Source organism: Spea bombifrons, chromosome 9, assembly GCF_027358695.1.
Source record: "Spea bombifrons isolate aSpeBom1 chromosome 9, aSpeBom1.2.pri, whole genome shotgun sequence".
In the NCBI taxonomy this organism is placed as follows: Eukaryota; Metazoa; Chordata; class Amphibia; order Anura; family Pelobatidae; genus Spea; species Spea bombifrons.
The window spans coordinates 19,938,540-19,957,386 of record NC_071095.1 but is presented as its reverse complement, the minus strand read 5'-3'; the positions used below and the strand labels follow the sequence as shown (position 1 = coordinate 19,957,386).

The following is an 18,847-nucleotide window of genomic DNA, read 5'->3' as shown; positions in this document are numbered from 1 at the left end:
ATGTTTATGGGCAGGTGTGTGAAAAGGCAGCGTGGAAGGACAGTGTATGTGCTTGTTTATGGGGAGGTGTGTGCAAAGCCAGTGTATGTGTATATGCATGTTAATGGGCAGGTGTATGTATGGGCATGTTTGTAAGGGCAGTGTATGTGTATATGCATGTAAATAAGGGCAGTGTATATGTCTAATCAAAACCACACAAGTGTCTGCGCACCCAAATAATAAGTGACTAAATTATGTGCAACGCAAAAATTATATGTACAAAGATACCCTTCCAGCGAGAGTTGCCACACAAAGTATCCAAAAGGCTCATACATGGAGTGCAAATGGAGCCAGCAACGGCTCTGCCTGGTCACCACGCTGAGCTTATGCTTTATGGCGCTTCCAATGAAGTCGGTTCCTCCATAGACTTTTATTAGTGTCAGGCTCGGTGATTAAAAATAAAACATTGTATTGAGCTCTTTTTCTGACACTGGCAGGTGCACCATTATCTAATCGGATCCCTGTCCGGAAGTTTTCTCCTTTCTCAAGCTGCCCAAACCAGTTAATAATAATCAGCATCCCAAGATGCAGTATAATGTATTTGCAGCTTGCACCATAACATCCTGCAGTCAAGGGCCACCTAGTGCCTAAATTCTATTTTAATTTCTCTCTTTTTTTTTTTTCATTTCAAAATGTTTCAAAATAGACAAATTAAAATTTTGATATCATTGTATCACTGATTTGCTAATTATTTCTTAGCTGTTGCAGCAAACAGGTTTGTTCCTGTGCATGAAACCTGTCCTCCCCCATACCAACCCAATAAAGAGGCTAATCTCAGATTGACCGGCATTATCTCGGTCACTGTTTTCTTTCCTTAATTTTCCCTAGACCCAAAAGAACTGCATGGGCTCTTACACATTTTTACTTCTAAATATGTAATTTTAGGGGTGCTTGGTGGGCCAGTGCCCTTTGCGCTTCAGGGCCAGTGCCCTTTGTGGTGTATATGGGCAGTGTACGTGTATATGTGTGTTTATGGGCTGGTGTGTGTAAAGGCAGTGCCTGTGTATATGCGTGTTTATGGGCTGGTGTGTGTAAAAGCAGTGTCTGTGTATATGCGTGTTTATGGGCTGGTGTGTGTAAAGGCAGTGTCTTTGTATATGCGTGTTTATGGGCTGGTGTGTGTGTAAAGGCAGTGTCTGTGTATATGCGTGTTTATGGGTTGGTGTGTGTAAAGGCAGTGTCTGTGTATATGCGTGTTTATGGGTTGGTGTGTGTAAAGGCAGTGCCTGTGTATATGCGTGTTTATGGGCTGGTGTGTGTAAAAGCAGTGTCTGTGTATATGCGTGTTTATGGGTTGGTGTGTGTAAAGGCAGTGTCTGTGTATATGCGTGTTTATGGGCTGGTGTGTGTAAAGGCAGTGTCTGTGTATATGTGTGTTTATGGGCTGGTGTGTGTAAAGGCAGTGTCTTTGTATATGCGTGTTTATGGGCTGGTGTGTGTGTAAAGGCAGTGTCTGTGTATATGTGTGTTTATGGGTTGGTGTGTGTAAAGGCAGTGCCTGTGTATATGCGTGTTTATGGGCTGGTGTGTGTAAAAGCAGTGTCTGTGTATATGCGTGTTTATGGGTTGGTGTGTGTAAAGGCAGTGTCTGTGTATATGCGTGTTTATGGGCTGGTGTGTGTAAAGGCAGTGTCTGTGTATATGTGTGTTTATGGGCTGGTGTGTGTAAAGGCAGTGTCTTTGTATATGCGTGTTTATGGGTTGGTGTGTGTAAAGGCAGTGTCTGTGTATATGCGTGTTTATGGGCTGGTGTGTGTAAAGGCAGTGTTGGTGTATATGGGTGTTAATGGGCTCCATGCCTTAAAAGTCTATGAGGCGACCATGCATTTGATATATCGGCCAATTTTTTTTCACCGCTAGTCCAATCCTGTATATGTATATACAAATACACTGCACTGGAACGGATGTAGCACATCGGGCCGCAGGTTCAGGATTGAATGTTGTCTGCAATGAAAAAAAAACAAAGACCTTGAAAGACCAGAAAAAACTTGGACACCCCTGCACTAGGTGTTCACCCTATACCAGACCTGTGCTATATATCCGATTATATATCCAATATATGTAATATCATAGATGACATAGGGTTTACAAATATATTCTCATAAATGGAAACTTTTTTACCAAGCCAATCCTTTATGATCTAAAGATTTACACTTAAGGACAGTTAAGGCTGTTTATTATATAATGTTAAACAAAAATTCTTATTTCCACACCAGTTACTTTGCTGATATTTTAGTCCTTTTGCTTGGCTTTTGTTTTCTCTGGGGCGCATGGAATTTACTGATGTGACCTCATTTGCTACAGCTCTGTAACTGGAACCCTTTTGGCTGTAAACAGGCTGTTTGAGCTGTGACTGTGATCTGGATTTTGGAACACTGGAACCTTTGGACATACTCTGAATAGAGAAGTAGGACTTTACCATATAGGATTTATGTCCGTGGGCAAAGTAGAGTGTTTGGTGTCCTCCTAGTGAGCTGCAAGCCCTTCCCTGCTGTGTTTGGGGAGACACATTAATGCAGACAAACCCAAGCTTCAGATACTTGTGACCATACATCTGTTCCTTTATGTCCACTTTAGACTTTAAGAATTGTAAATATTCTCCCCTCCTACACCTTGAACTTATCTCAGTTGCATTTTGTGCTTTAAAATCTTTCTTCTTTTCCATATTACGTCCATGACAATACATCTCCCTCCCTGCGTCCTCTATCCAGCCCATTTATATCTTCTTCCCTCTCATAGGACTCAATACTGCTGGTTGTCCTAAGGGGTTAATCTTACTGCAGAGCTAGTGTTTGGGAGGGAGGTAGGCTGCCAGGACTGCTGCTTGGCTCTGAAAGCCTTAGGGGCCCTTCAAAGCTGTGTTCTGTGAATGTCTTTGCTGGCCTTGCTTGCCCTCTCTCTGCTGCAGCTACGATAGCTTAAAGATCGGGATGCAAGCTGTGTGTTTCATTACTGTGGATGTGGGGGACTTTAAAAATGTAGAATTTGAATGTGTGATTTGTGACCTGTTCCATGTTCCTACAAGTCTTACATATACACAAAACAAGTATCCCCATCCTTACGTTTAATGAGAGCAACTGGCTTTGAAGTTTCCGGCAACATCAGGTCCCGTCTTTGCAGCTATAACCGCTTCCCCTCTTCTGTGAAGGCTTTCTCCTTCAGTATACCAAGACACTTTTGACAATGCGATGCTTCCAACTTTGTGGAAACAGTTTGGGGGAGGCCCTTTTCTATTCCAGCATGCCTGAGCCCCAGTGCACAAAGCAAAGTTGGAAGACATGGTTGGATGAGTTAGCTTTGGAAGAACTTGACCGGCCACGCAGAGCCCGTGACCTCAACCCCATTAAACACCTTTGCGATGAACTAGAGCGGAGATTGACCGCCTGACCTCACAAATGCTCTACTAGATGAATGGGAAAAATGCCCACAGAAACTCTTCACAATCTTGTGGAAAGCCTTCCCAGAAGAGTGGAAGCTGTTATAGCTGCAAAGGGATGACCAACTAAATATTAATTTCTATGTATTTAGAATGTGATCTCATCAAAGTCCCTGTGCAATGGTCAGGTGTCCCAATACTTTTGTCCTTATAGCGTAACCTTAAGATTTTCACAATTTGGATTTAGCAACAGGAGATTAGAAAACCCTTGGAAAGCTCCTAATAATCTCATTCATCAGGTCCATCAAATGCACCTTGTACTTGGTCTGGGAACCCACTTGACTTTGCATCATCTTCAACTTTTACGGCCCGTTCAAACTTTGAAAGTTTAACCACATCCTTGATCACAAAGACTTAACCAACTTAATTTAATGAATGCGGTACCTAAGATGGAGTTCCGTTATCCGAAACTAAAACCGAGAGCAGGAGGTTTGTGTGGGCCGAAGTTGTGTTTCCACATAGTTACTGTTACTTTTATCTAAACTTTGCATTTTGCCCCAAATAATTCCTCAAGATTAATCAAGTGGATAATCTTGTGTACAGGGCATGCCCGAGGACTGCAGAGGAAGGAACTGTAATTGGTGTAGGACAGAACTGATTAAAGGCGACAGGGCTTGCAGCGGAATCTTTAAATCTGTCTATGAAGGCTGATCATTTATTTAATCCTGCTAGACTGATGAACAACCCATTAGTAGCCCTCTGCCACTTGGTCTTAAAACATTGTAACCAGCTGATATTGACCAGTAATTCTGATGATCATTAAATATTATTATTTTCTACTTTAAGTTTTGCACCCTTCATGTTTTTTCTTGCTTGGTTCTGACTCATAGTCATCTGGCACAAGGCAGTGGGAGTAATTCCTTAGTAAGAGCTGTTGCCATCGATGTGTGGGGTATGTGGTTGTTAAAGTGGGGTTATGGTGCTAATCATGTTTTCCCCATTGGGTGATCAGGCTCCCTGTAGGCGGTCGGTTAAAAGCTCTCCCTAGCCGGCCCTTTAAACACTGGCGAGTCGGGAAGGACAGTGGCACGGAGGTGGTTGGCTTTTTTAAGCTGCCTTGGGTGAAGCACTGAAGAGAAATGCACAGAACCATGCAGGGATATGATATAAAACCCTGGCTATGATGTCATATCCTTACTAGGACCCACACTGCTGGTTTGATATGCCACGCATGTATATACAGCTTCTGTCCCCACAACATAAGGGTGTTACTTACAACATTAAATAGGAACAATGGGGTTAGGAATCCAGGGCTGTTTGCTTCCTCTGGCCCATCTTTAATCTTTCTCTGCTGGAGCGCCGAGCCAGATATTTTGTTATTTTGGCTGGATTTTATTAGCGCTGTTCGGTTTGTTTGTTTTTTATTTAATTTTATTTCCTTTACTCCTTGTGAAGCAATAGACAGAATGCAGTGCTGAATCATTTAATGATCTTTAGCCTTTCCATCTGCTCTCCAAGGGGAGTGCGACGTCCGGCAATATCCTCCCTCCCACATAAGGCCGACGATTCACGCTCGTCCCTCCGCTTCCTCCTCTTCTTTATGTCTTTTTTTTTATCATTAGATTCAGCTCAGCTGATAATAAGACTACCAAGATCCTTATTTTTTAGGGTTTATGCTTGACAAGAACATCCATATGTTCAATAATTACATAAGATAGATTTACTCTGTGTTTACAAATAATGCCGAGGCTCGGCATTTGGCTTATAAGCACCAAGGACTGATTAGGGTTTGAGTCTCTACGTCTCGAAGTAACGGGCAGAATGGTTATTATCTGCCGTCAAATTGTATGTAAAAGTGCCAGCATGATGGGGGTGATGTCATGTCCCTGACCTTATATATGTATTCATAAGAGGTGCAAGACCAATGGCGGGATACCTGGAAACAAATGTATAGAAATACCCCAGAAGGGTTTAGATCGATGCCTCGGCGGGCTCCAGGACAGACACTTTGTGTCAGATTTGTAATTTGTATCTTGATCAAACTGCTTCTCGGGAAGAGATAATTGGCATACCTGGCTGTACCCTTGACAACATCCCTGGTTACGCGTTTCCCCTGAGCCGTCTCTAATGGTGCCGCTTGGCCACCCGCCAGATGTCCCCATCCAAGCAGTAATTTACAGATCCGTCTAGAGACGCAGGGACATGTGCGAAGGGTAAAAGGGCAGAATTGTGTGTCTTGAGAGAATGTCTATTTTCATCCGTGTTGTATGTAATAATGCATACTGGGTCTTGTGGTATCTTACCGCTGCGGAATATGTTTACGTAGCGCCAAAAATGTCGGCAGCGCTTCTTACAGTCCATACATTTAAGGCGTCTGACAAGCCTAGAACTGATGGACTACGACAAACCGATACATTAGGTAAAGAGGACCAATCTCGCAAGCTTACAATCTAGTTTATTAGCGGTTTGGTTTTGTCTTTTAAGTTTGCAGTCATTATTTAGTGGACAGGTTGGCTACCATAACTTGTACATTAATAAAGAGTGATGCTGCACCCCCACATCTGACTAGCAGATGGCGCCACTGCAGAGGCTTCTATGACATCCGACATTAATTTACACAACATACGTGTGTGTTACATATATATATCTATATGTAATACATCTGTGTTTGTATGCATGTATATACACTCTGTTGCTTTAATGTATTCTGGGTATAAGTCTTACATACTGCCAGGTAGTACTCTTGCGGGTTTAGCGCTGCAGCATGACAAATTCCTAGTTGACCCGTTTTAAATGGCCGACCAGGTCTAGCAGAGCGATATTTTGCTTCGCTCTTTGCAGAGGAGGAAAGGAGGTGGTAGAGGGCATATGCAGCCAAATGAAAGCTAGTTGAGAAGAATATGGTGTTTCTGATGGTATTCATACTGTCCTTCGTCTCCTATTGGCCGCTGCCTGCTATGTTAACATGCCACAGACTACAAACACTAGGATGTAAAACTAGGATGTGATTTGTGACACGTTTTGGTGACTAACCGTGGAGTTTACCCTTTTCGATTCTGCTTTTATACTTACGAAATGTAATTCCTTTAATATTTTAGGGTACAAATGGCAAATGCTCAGGTTGCCCCTACATTAGCCATTGACATGTCTGGCTGTTTCCTCCCAGGAGGACAATACAGATTTTGAAAACCCTTTCTTAAAACGTTCTGTTCCTTATTGTTGCTATTCATACCAGTGGACAAGCTCAGGCTGGCGAGAGGGTAAAACCACCAGGAGGTCCTCTGATCAAGTTCTTAATCTTTACTCCATCTCTGGTTCAAGAAAAAAAGTCTATGGTCCTGCAGTCCTCTAATGAATTCTGGGCCGTAGTTTCTGGGACACACAGGTTCAGCCACCCCGTCTGCTGCTATGGACCATTATTCCTTTAATGGCTGTCCTTTTGCTCTCAACTGTTGAGTATCATGGGGTTTGTAGTCCACAATGATGCCCACAACTGGCACTCACCTTGTCTGAAGAACACAGCCCTGGAATCCCATGGGTCTTATTTCTTTTGGTGTTCTCCACTGCCTTTAATCGCGAGGTAGGGATGGATCCTTAAAGAAATAACATAAGACACCATATTGGCAAGAGTCATTGCTTCCTAACTCAGGACATTGTTTAATCGGTTCAAAGTCTCATTACTTATAAATTACATTAAAAAAAAATGAATATAAAAAATTAATCATACTTAATCTTAACTCATGTTAATCTTTGTGGTTTTTATTATTACTTATTGATTTAAATCAGCCTCCGTTGCTCACTTCCGCCCGATGAAGCTCTTGAGTTTGAGATATGAAGTCATATGTAGGCGCTCAGCTGCTGGCGCTGCCCTGGGTTAGGCCTAGAGCAGCGCCGAAGATAAATATGCCACTGGTCCTGTAACTGTAGAAAAAAAATCTTTGAAAGTCTTGTATGAGATCGGATATGTCAGTGGGATCCTGATGAAGCCCTTGTTGATTCTACTTTCGTAACAGTTTTTGTCTCATGTCTAGATAGTCTTCTTCTAGCATATTATGTTACTTGTGTGTCCACCTGCCGATAAGCAGAAAAACCTTGTCCACAGTTGAGAACTCAGTTGGCGCGATCTCTCCCCTGTTCGTCCTCATCTGCACGGTGTTGTCTTGAATGGTTTAAGATGCTGCTACATGTTATCAAAGTGAAGACAGAGCATCGTGTACAGCTTTATATGTACCCCAGGATCTAAGGACCACACTGAAGCTCCTCAGATACCTCTTCTATAACAGTGCGTGGATGTTTTGTGTACAATACTGTTGTCGGCTCTCTAGACAAAGCAGAAGTCGGTGTCGGAGACCATTTTGGATTTCTTTTCATAATCCTTGCCATGTCGGATGCCTGGAATATCGCAGAGGAAGTAATTATCCCTCGGACAGCAGGGTCCCTTCTGCGAGTCGTTTGCTGTCGGCAGGCGGATAGGGGAAATTTATGAGCCAAATTATCTTTCCAATAAAGCCTGCAGTCAGAACCAGGGAACGTGTGACAGCTCAGATCTGAAAAGGTGTTCTATATCCTTCTTTCTGACGGGATCACTCCCTAGTATTGTCAGATTAACCCCTCTACTGCTGCTTAGGCAAAATGTTGTAGTCCGAGGGAGGGGACATTAGTGTATTCATGTAGGTGAGATCTGCCTAAACGTAGTACTTCACCTTGGATGAACGGCACTGCTCTGTCCAGCGCATAGATCGCTAGATGTACATCTGTTACCGATCTGTCGGAACACGTGCAGATCAATGTGTGGCAAACAATACATTCTACCCCGCCATTGTCATGTAAAGCTCTGATTCCCACAAACATTGGTTCTACGGCTATTGCTAAACTATTGTCCGAGGACAATGGGAGGCGGAACGCTGTTCGAGACCTTCGTATATATATTAAAGATGACATTAATAGACTGGTACATTTTATATTGCTACACGGAAGTAAAGTGATGATACATCTCAATTTTATTATCTTGACGGCCTCCGTTGAACAGATGCCACTGAAATTAGAATTCCTTTTCTGTAAATCACTAGACAAAAAATCCACCCCCCCCCGTGTCTTTTCCCCTTGTTCCCATGCGTTCTCTTGACATGAGCACAGGTGGAACCCTGTTTGAAGGAGGTGGGTCTGTCTAAGACATTGAGGAACTTGTTGATCCACCTGGTCTCGCACTACACTTAGAAATTCTAGCTGGCAGTGCCCCCCCACCCCCACCCACGTGCTGCTGTGATTTAAAACATAACACGGATTTAAAACAGTATTTACATCATGGCTGGATCCTTTCTGTGCAATTTTTATTGCTTAAGGTAAGTGTGGATGAATATTGATTGAGTTGCCTGAAAGAAATGTCTTGGGTTGCTTTTATTACTTTACCACCTGGCTGGGCTTGCCGCCCTTCCCCAGGTTGAATGCTTACTCCATGCAGTAAAAGCTGCCCTGCGTAATGTTTGTTGTCTGCTACCATATCCGCTCTCCCCGTATTGTATCCCGTTTTGATGGTTCCGACCAGCTCACTCGTTTTGTCGTTCCTTTCCATCAGACTTGGGGATCAGTTCTACAAAGAAGCCATCGAGCATTGCCGCAGTTACAACGCCAGGCTGTGTGCCGAGCGCAGCGTCCGTCTCCCGTTCCTGGACTCCCAGACCGGCGTGGCTCAGAATAACTGTTACATATGGATGGAGAAACGGCACAGAGGGCCAGGTAGAGTACTGGTCAGTCAATGCCAAAACACATGAAATCTAAATATTCTGCCGTATTTTGGGGTGTATTCACTAAAGGGAGAAGTGCGTTGTCAACTCTTTGACTTCACAATTTATTATGAAGGGCCAACTTCAGTCAGTTTCTGCTGCAGGGAGAGCTTGGCTGGCCCTGTATAATTCATAATCAAGTAAGGCTGCGGAGGCTACGTTTTCATAATCTAGAGACTTATTTTAGAAGATTGGAAAACTGTATCCATATAATAATGTAATTGTTTTCACTTGATCATATCTCAGGTTGTCCACAATCATATCTGAAAGCCAGCCGAGAAATAAACTTTCTTGCGCAATGTTTTAATCACGTTCCGTGTATATATAAATAGAGTTATTATTGTGCAGGAATGGCTCCGGGGCAGTTGTATACCTACCCAGCTCGGTGCTGGAGAAAAAAGAGGCGCTTGCATCATCCAGATGACCCCAGGTTAAGACTTCTTGAAATCAAATCAGGTCAGTGGAATTTAATGCGAACCCGTTTGTAAACCGTCCGAAAATTCCGTTCATGTCTTTCGTGGGATTTTTTACCTCTCAGATCTTACTTTTGTCAGCTGTTTGCAAAGCAAATACGTGGAAGAGTTAACATCCGGGAAATTTATTAGTAATGAAAGGCAACTTATTCTTGCTTTCCTATAGAAGCTCAATGAGACAATAGGCAAGTCAGTGCCAAAACAAGGAGTCAGGAACGTAACTAGAAACCACAGGGCCCTGATGAAAAAATTGCCCTGATGCCCCCACAACTTCAACAAGTAACATGTCCCACAGCGCCACCTTGGCACGCTAGCCGCTTGTGCGTACCTCGTTTGTCCCAAGTGCTACCTTCCCCCAAGCAGCTTATCAGTGCCCCCAAACAACTTGCCTGTGCCATCTTTGCTCCAGTTTGTCAGTGCCCCAAAAGCTTGTCTGTGCCATCATTGCCCCCGCACACTGTGCAAGCGTCCTCGGTTTCACCGAAGGGTATCCTGACTCAACGCGACCCCGCTGTCTGCCTGTCTCTCTCCGTGTCAGTCCAAAATTGTTCAGAAAGGGCCCTTCCGAGCTGTATCGGCGAGGTCGATTTTGAAGCGGTACAGAGAGACGGGCAGGAGGAGACGGGAACAAGTCGCCCGGGCCCCCTGTAGTTACGCCACTTCAAGGAGTCTGGTGATTTCTGAACATGCATACCTGGGATCTCTCTCTATATTTGGCCCTTAGGTTCCAGGAGCTGTTCATACTTCCAGCCCTGTAAATGACTGTCCCTGTTCCCACCACCCTACAATATAAACACTTTTTTTTAAACAAATTATTGTGACTTTTAGGGCTGTAGAACACTGCGATTCACTGATACTTAGCAAGCATTCTGACCTCCTAGAAGGGGTGTAAAAAGGGACACCAGGATTTTGGATAATTTAACATGAAAATACAGCTGAAGTGGACCTGAAGTGACATTTACCGAACAAGTATGGTTTTGTTTTGGGGGGGTTTTGGTCCATCGTCACCTTAATATAGGGTCTGCTAGATATGTTAAGAAATAACAAGATTTGGACATAAGTGGTTGCGCAGGAAAGTCACGTTGTTCTCATCGATATGCGTGTCCCCCCGACGATGTTACAATTCTGGCTTGCGTAAAAATGGCTCTGTTGTGCTTTTTCCCCGTGGATTTTAGTCGTGGAATTCAAGTTCTGCTCCAATAGCCGAATTCACGGCTGCCATACAAGTCTATTTTTCCTCCTTTACGGCATAAGGTGAACGAAATTCCTACGAAATGACTGTTTACATATCCTTGTAGTGTATATGAAAGATATGAACGGGCGATTCAACCTCTTGTGCGGACGCCGAAAGCTTGGGTAGGAAGCGCTGGGCGATTCCTTAGGGGCTGCTGCGTGCCAGTGGCGGTTTCCATGGCAACCCTCGGCTTAGTGTCCTGGGGAGCACAAAAGTCTGCTCATTCCAAAAACTTGCTGTCGGTGACATCTGCTGCGCTGCCTCATGCATACAGATAGACCTCCGCTAAATGTGGCTTTATTACGCTATGGACATGATATAAATCTCAAAACAACGATGCAAAACTGTTATCCACAAACCTGTGTTTTCTTCCGGCGCAAGATTCAATATCAATAATAAAAATCACAAATCTACGGTCACAACGTGCCACAAAGGATTGTGTCCCCAGTCTGGGATCGTATGCATCGTCATGGTTACAAAAAGAGAACCCTGCCCTTGTGAGCTTACAATCTAGTATCTGTTTCAATGGGATTGAGACAGAAGGTTGACTGCTTGAGCAAGCATCAAGCAGGTAGGGGAACCCACCACTGGCCCGTTGCTACAACAAGATAGCGAGTATTCTAACAATAGCGCTGTTACTCGTCCTTATATTATCCTGACTCGCTGCTTGGAACCCAAAATTCCAAATGTCCCTGCGTGAATTAGTGATTGGAAGCAAAAAGTCCAACGAAAGAAACCCGGAACGTCGCCGGTTTGGGGCCAGGGAAGGGAAATGGACAATTACTATTGCAGACCCAAATTACTAATGTTATGTTCGGAAGCGAACTCTTTGTGAATACAATCATAGGTGTACATTTTATTTCTTTTGTGGACTTTCGATAGTCCACCGGGGCATTTTCAAGGGTGATTATTATGACAAATACTCGAATCGAAGTACGTCCCTTTCTGTTCAGTGATATATCGAGCAGAACGGATTGAAGTTAAACACTTTGCTTCAAACAAAAGATCCCCGCTCGAGATGTAGCAGAAACAAAGGCAGCTTCCATATTGGAAATCAATGCGTAGAAGAAACTTAACATAATGAAAAGTGATGAGTAACGATTTCTTCATTTTCCTATGTTTGCGCCCAAAAGCTCTTTACTAACCAATAGACCAGAAAAACCCCTAAATATATGGGGAAACATTTTATTCAATGTACGTGGAGATGTTTCCACTCCTCAGGGTCCTAAGTGGCTCTGTCACCAAATATAAGTTTTACATTAATCAGTTTAGCCCCAGTTGTAGATGCCATGATGTACGCCAGCATGGAATTAGATAAAGAAACGCCCCAAAAGAAAATCCTTTTCACCACAATTAACTTTAATGTAAAAGATACGAGAACTTATGGTTAGTTTTGCTTCTTCTATGATTAGACAAGGTTATTTTTGATGTCAGATCCACCTTGGGGGAGAAACTGATGATTAGTGTCCAAGAAAGGCTTAAAAGTGTTTGTTCTGTTTATTCCATTTATTTAAGGACATTCGCATCGTTATTTTAACTAGACACAGTAAGGTAACTATGTCTGAGGACCGTTTACTTTGTATTTTGGCTTTACGTTTTTGATGTTTACATAGCTTTTGAACTGCTTAACACCACCCGTTGGTGTTGGTGATCCTTCTAACCTTGTGGTTATGAAGTTGAAATAACCCTTCGTTTAGCTCCTAAAAACCTTTTTCATGAAAATCTTCCCTTTTTAAATTAAAACCAAAATGAAATGGAGAGAGAGGAAGAAAATATGATTTCTACATCAAAGAGACTTGGAGAAAGTCTACCTTTTTGTGAAGGGCTTCCACCGTCGGTCAGATCGGCGGGATAAAAGCTAATCATACATAAGGACATTTGTTCTGCGAGGTGGGTTACGGATAAAATGCCTTAGCTTGAGAAAAATCAAATCTACTAACTTTGATATTGTTCTTAGATGTCGCTGCTTCTCTGCTCTGTTCTCCTTGCCTTGTGTGGACTTTCATCTTCATCCGAACGAGAAGGATTGATGGGACGGTTTTATGACATGTCACACTCCGGTGACCGCTTGAAGAATCTTTTACACGTCAGGACGATTTTCATCACCGATCTTTTATGCCATATAAATTCAGCTTGGAGCCCATTTCGGTTTCTTCCGACTCTGAACTGATCATTAGAAAAATTTTGAGTAACAATTGGTGGTGTTTTTAGAAGATCGGCATCCGAGGAGATCTGTGTGAAAATAAGGGGAAACCGCTTCAACCGCTTACGTAGAAATAGGGACCCGAATGAAGTCATCATGACATCATTAGGGCTACCCTCTATAGACCTCAGAGATATCTGACACCAAGGGGAGCTCTGTTCAGGTTCTGCTTGGATAACATTCAAAGGAGGAGGAATATCAGGACAAGAGGCAATAGCCCGAAACTCATAGATGAGTTTCCAAAGCTCTATTAAAGATTTTTTGCAACAAAAATGTACTCGGCCCTTAATTGCAATGCCTTGTCTCTCATGACACCACCTCTGTGGGTAATTAATGCCATTATTTTTGCTCTATGCGTTTCCTTTGCCTTCTTAAAAACTTTCTTACCTCAAATCTCAATGGACAATCCCCTGTTCAGTACACACTAATGGTCTAAGATTATTGTACCCTCCTATCTGTTTCACTATAGCGACACTTCCAATGCGTGTTACCGGCAGAACGTTAAAAAACCCTTTCGACAATTTCTTTCTCGCCTTTAAACAAAATATGTTAATTCCCCCAAATTATTCGATCTGTTCTTCTAGACCTGACCCGATGCTCCGCGGCAAGGCGCACATGCATAATGATCTGTCCTTTCCAATGCCCGAGCGCGTATTGATAAGCGCCGTGTGCTAATTTATCACGAGGAGGTGAAAGGCTACAGGATAACTCAATGTATAAATCCAGCAGCTAGGTGTGAATAAAACAAATCTGAGTGCCACGGAGCGTCCTCGAGCCTGGGCGCTCGTAGCGGCCGCTTTTATAAATCGTCCTGACAGCCGGCGCTGCTTGGAGATTGGAAGCCTCCCAGGGCAGATGAGGCGAGAGACCCTGTATCGATCACTCTGCTCAGTATACATCAGCAGTGATCAATCCCGCAGTCTGCCCAGCACCTTCTCTGTCTGCCTGCTATCGACAGAACAAAGAGAATCCAAACTAACCTTTATTTTTTCTTCCCTTCTCTCGTGTTTCCATCGTGTAGCGTTCACTGGCTTCATAATGGCTCTGTAAAGAAAGCGGAGGAAACATATTGACCTAACCGCATGGCAGAGAAGGTTCCAGGGATCTTGTTCAAGACCTCGTCTGTCCTTAAACCACCCTCGCTGTTCTATATTGTTACGAGTAGGGAAAAGGATTTGAGGATCATATGTTAGTGAGGCCAAGCCCTATTATAGTTTCTGAACTCATCTTGAAGAAGACATTAGCAGGTCTGTGGAGACCTCGGGAGAAAATCCTACTTGGGCTACATTTTAGGACAGCTGTAAAGTGGACACGAGTCTGCATTATATCCATGATGACGTGTATGGATACCTAGGATGTCCACAATGAACCGCATTTGCGTGCTACGTGTATGAAGAATACTTCATTATTCATTGTAGCGCTAACGCCTTAAACCTAGGGGCCAACAAAACTAATGAGAATAACAGATTTGGATATTTTGTTGCTGTTTTGGAATGATTTCGAGGCCCATTGCTAGCTTCTCCTATTCCTGAAACCGATCCTTCAGACTGCCAAGATGTACTAACAGCTGTTTTTAACCCGTTTCGTTCCGCACATTTTAGACGGGCAGATGGCAGCGATGATTTCACGGAAGGTAGCGTGGACTTCACAGGTAGTAGAGCAGAGACTACACCGAGCCCTTTCTTCCAGCTTTTTTTTTATTTTATCTTGCTATCCACCATTTTCTAACGTCTGTAATTAATATTTATTAAAAAAAAATTACCGCAATGGCGGGTTACTTATTTTGTTGGTCGCGCTTACAGCCAAGTCTATGGTAACACAACTGGAAACTACTCTTGGAAGACCCAACTATCTTCTCCACAACCTATTACAGCTATTTGTGAGAATACAATATAATCTTTTCTGGGTTTTTTTTTCTTTTTCTTTCCCCTTTGTAATGTTACTAGGGGGATCTAGTACTGAAAAAACTCCGGACTCTTTTATTAAGACGTCAGAACCCATCCATAGTGGAAACAAGAACTTCATTTTTCATGTTTTATGTCTTGTTATACATAAAATTCTAAACTGTGCAAAAAGCATACGTTTCAGGGCAACAGAGGACGTTTTTGCTGTAACTTTGACTATTTGTAGCCGTTTTCATGACTGAATAAGACTTTTGGAAGAAGAATACATTTTATTTAATATAGAAACACAATTTGAGTTATGTATGTATATCTAATTGTGATTTCTGTGGTGCACTCGCAACCACCAAGTATTCTGATCTCCTCAAAGCGAAGGCCAACCGTTGGACTGACTGTCCCAAAGAGAAACTTGGGATGTATGTAAAATTATTTTAGATAACGATGCTGTCTTGATTGTTTATCCCAGTCCGTGCCCGTGGATGAGTCAGGATCTTCGTCGCTATCGCAGAACATTTGGTAACCTTTCCCCGTGCCAGCAGATACAACGTTGTGCGAAGGATTCTAAATTCATCTGCTGTGTTTTATTCCCGCAGAGCAGAGAAACGTTTTCTAGGCAGCTTTTTGCATGATACATCAGCCGCAAAAACAAACTACACCTTCCCCAGATGGCAAATGTGAACCTGGAATGCCATCCAGTGCCCCTGCCATCCAGTGCCCCTGCGGAGGGCAGCGCGCTGACTTTGTAGGCGACCTTGCGCGCACCTTAACTTTTAATTTCCTTGTGTCGAGCCTAGAGGCTCTGCTGATCCATCTGCATTTTCGTCAGTCGCCGTTATTCTTTCAGCCTGGCCTTCCTAGCGCTCCTCCGCGTGGTGCTCATAATTCATTAGCTGTGCTGGAAGCTTTGTGGCCGACGGCTGCAAACCTCCGTCGGCCCGCATAAGGAATAACGTGTATTAAAACAAATTTCTATCGGGTTTAATATGTGCGGTTTCTTTCCAGATGCCCTCTTGCCCCCCGTTTTTTTTTGTTTTTTTTTTTGGATTCAGCCGTTGACTGTGTGCGCTTGTAGACGGTTCTTCAATTATAGGGTGGAAAAGATTATAGGACTTTCACAGCTGGGGAAAATAACACTGGGACGTCTCAGCAGGTCTCCGCTTCACATTTATCTAAAATTAGTTTTCAAAGAAGAGAAGACAGCAGGAGGGAGTCGAGGCTGGCCCATCAGGTGTTCTAACTGTACAGCAATTATTACGCGTCCTTTCAAAGCGTCGTTGACTTAAAGGGACTCTCCTGTGACCCAGGCAGTCCTTTAAATAAAGAATGCATCCTAAAGAATGTTAGATTAAAATGCATCCTTTAAACCTGGAGAAAATGAATTGCATACCTTTTAGAAGAAGCTGCAGCTTCAGAGTGCCCCGCCCCCTCATGATCAAGCAATTTCACTGCATTGATTGGCTGCTTGAAGCAACCAGTGAGTGGCAGGAAATCGAGTCAATTGGATTGCAGTATGTAACCCCCCATGCTACCCTTCTTAGGGTAAGATGAGCAGTTGCCTATACCCCCAACCTCATCCTCTTCTGGGGCCGGCCCCTTCTAGCTCCTCCCAGTTGTATTTTTCAAGGTACTTTTCAGTAGTGTCTTTATAAGTTGAGAAGATAATACCTTGCAAGGGTGCAATGTGGGCACCTGCACTTGTTTTGGTTAATTTGTGGGTCTGTGCTATGTAAAAAAATAAATCCTCTCTTAATAATTGCATATATCGAGATATTCTGTAAAGAATATTGATATTTATATTGCTGGGGGGATTACGGTAATCCTCCAAAATAAAGTGAATGATAATAAATGGTTAGTGAAATAGACAAAACTGACGGAACCTTAACCAGAAAAACAAAAATGTTTCATTCTATAGATGTTGATTTTCCTCTACGGAAAGACGTTCTGTCAGAGGGAACTACACTGGAAGCTCTGCTTCGAGGGGAGTCAATTGACCGGAAGGATGCCAGAGATGAGGACAGTCTACAAGAAATTCAGGTACTTTGGACAAGGTTGCACGGTAATCAATAGAATGTCAAGAAATAGCTGGTGTTGCTACCACAGCCTCAGCATGAATACCCGAAACATGCCCCAGAACCACATGGAGTAGCATGCTCTTAGTTGCTTTTCAAAAACAGTCTTCACTCAACTTTCAATGGGTGAGGAGACTAAAGGAATCTCTCTTTGATTTAACTATACATTATACAGGTCCAGCCAAACTCTTCACGGAGCAGAACCTCTCTGGGGTTGGACCCTCATAATGAATAGTGAAGTCGAGGAGCTGAAACTTCTCCCTTTAAAGAATAGATCCTGTAGTGCGATGCCTACTCAAAGTGGCACCCTCCAAGGTGCCTTCTAAAACGTATATTACCCAAGCCTCTGTTTCTGAACATCACTGGCCTAGGGCCCACAAATCTTTAACAAACTCTGTAAAAAGACTGGCAACGTTTCACAAGTAGACCTTAAGGCCTTCCAAGTGTAAGCGCATTTAATGTTATAACTCTTGTATATTATATATACACGCGCGCACACACACACCCTATCTCTCTTACATCTTTCATTTCATGGCTGACTCTGTGTTGCAACTTGTGTCGTTTCTAACTCTAGAGAGTATTGGAAAATGATGAGAATGCAGATGATGATGATGACATGGAAGAAGAAGTTCCAAAGAGAAAGAACCGAAGCAGGGGACGGGTGAGCAAATATCTAAGCGTTATTATGGAAATACCAGCATGTTCCTGTGTACCTGTATGTACCAACAAATTCTTTGTAACTATTTGTGTTGTTCAGAGCAGTAACCCTTGTTTGTAAAATGCAACCCGTCATCTGGCACTGGGAACTTTGTAAAGAGACAGGGATATATCTCTGCTTAATCATAAGCTGACCAGGGGCAATTTCTTCTCAATTCCAGGCACGTGGTGGTAGGAGAAGGAACGACACCTCATATGACGACCATGATAAACCCTACGTGTGCGACAGTAAGTAACCACAACCATAGTCTCATAGGCCTCTCCGTCTAGCTCAGCCTGGTCCGGCTCCATAACAGTCTTACTGTATCCTCGTTCTGTATAGTAAGCTGCGCTGCCTTTTTTCCAAATGCATGTTAATAATATATAACTTTGGTCTCTGCGTATAATGCTAGTTTTGCCCAGCAGAATGTCCAGATCCTAATCCAGCTATTGCAATGTGGATGCTGCCGTTGATCCTGGCTTCCTTTTTGGTTCTCTTATGCTTATTTCTCCTTCAGCCGCTTCGACATCTCTGTCCTTCTGCATACTATATCTATTTTCCTACCATCTACCCAGCTTATACCAACAGACATACATCTCTGACTTATCACACTCGTCTTCCCCAGTCTTCATATTTGCAGTCTCCCCGGCTTGTCAGCTTCTCCTTTAGGCCGTAAATATTTGTTTGTGCGCTTTCCTCCGATTCGCTCCCCCTTCATGGCTCTTGGCAGTCCTAATTTGTGGCTTGCGTGCTTTCCCCTGAATTCTCCATCACTACCCCAGGAGTTTCATTTTATCAGAAGGTGAACTGTCTGAGCCTACATAAATAATATTGGCCGTATTATGCAATATCAAAGTAGACTTTGATACCTTAAATTAGGAATCTGAATTCTAAACAGATTGTGTGTGCCAAGTAACACAAAGTGGGTTACTGTCTGCCATTACGCCCAAGGCCGGCAAGCCAAGGTTAACCACCTCTATCTGTCCACTTAAAGTATAGTGACACAGGTTATTGAGCGTCAGATGTTCATGCCATCTACTGTAGTCTGTAGATTCAGGTGCAAAATATCGGT

General features: G+C 43.2%; 1 protein-coding gene across 3 annotated transcripts in view; it reads left to right on the top strand.

Moving 5' to 3' along the window:
• Positions 1–18,847, top strand: part of DPF3 (double PHD fingers 3) — a 48,333-nt gene that overhangs the window by 15,734 nt on the left and 13,752 nt on the right. For all 3 annotated transcript variants that reach the window (XM_053474667.1, XM_053474666.1, XM_053474665.1), the window contains exons 2-6: positions 8,991–9,151; positions 9,547–9,654; positions 16,922–17,043; positions 17,653–17,739; positions 17,957–18,023. In XM_053474667.1, the coding sequence (XP_053330642.1) occupies positions 8,991–9,151; positions 9,547–9,654; positions 16,922–17,043; positions 17,653–17,739; positions 17,957–18,023 (545 nt within the window). The remainder of the gene's footprint in view (positions 1–8,990; positions 9,152–9,546; positions 9,655–16,921; positions 17,044–17,652; positions 17,740–17,956; positions 18,024–18,847) is intronic.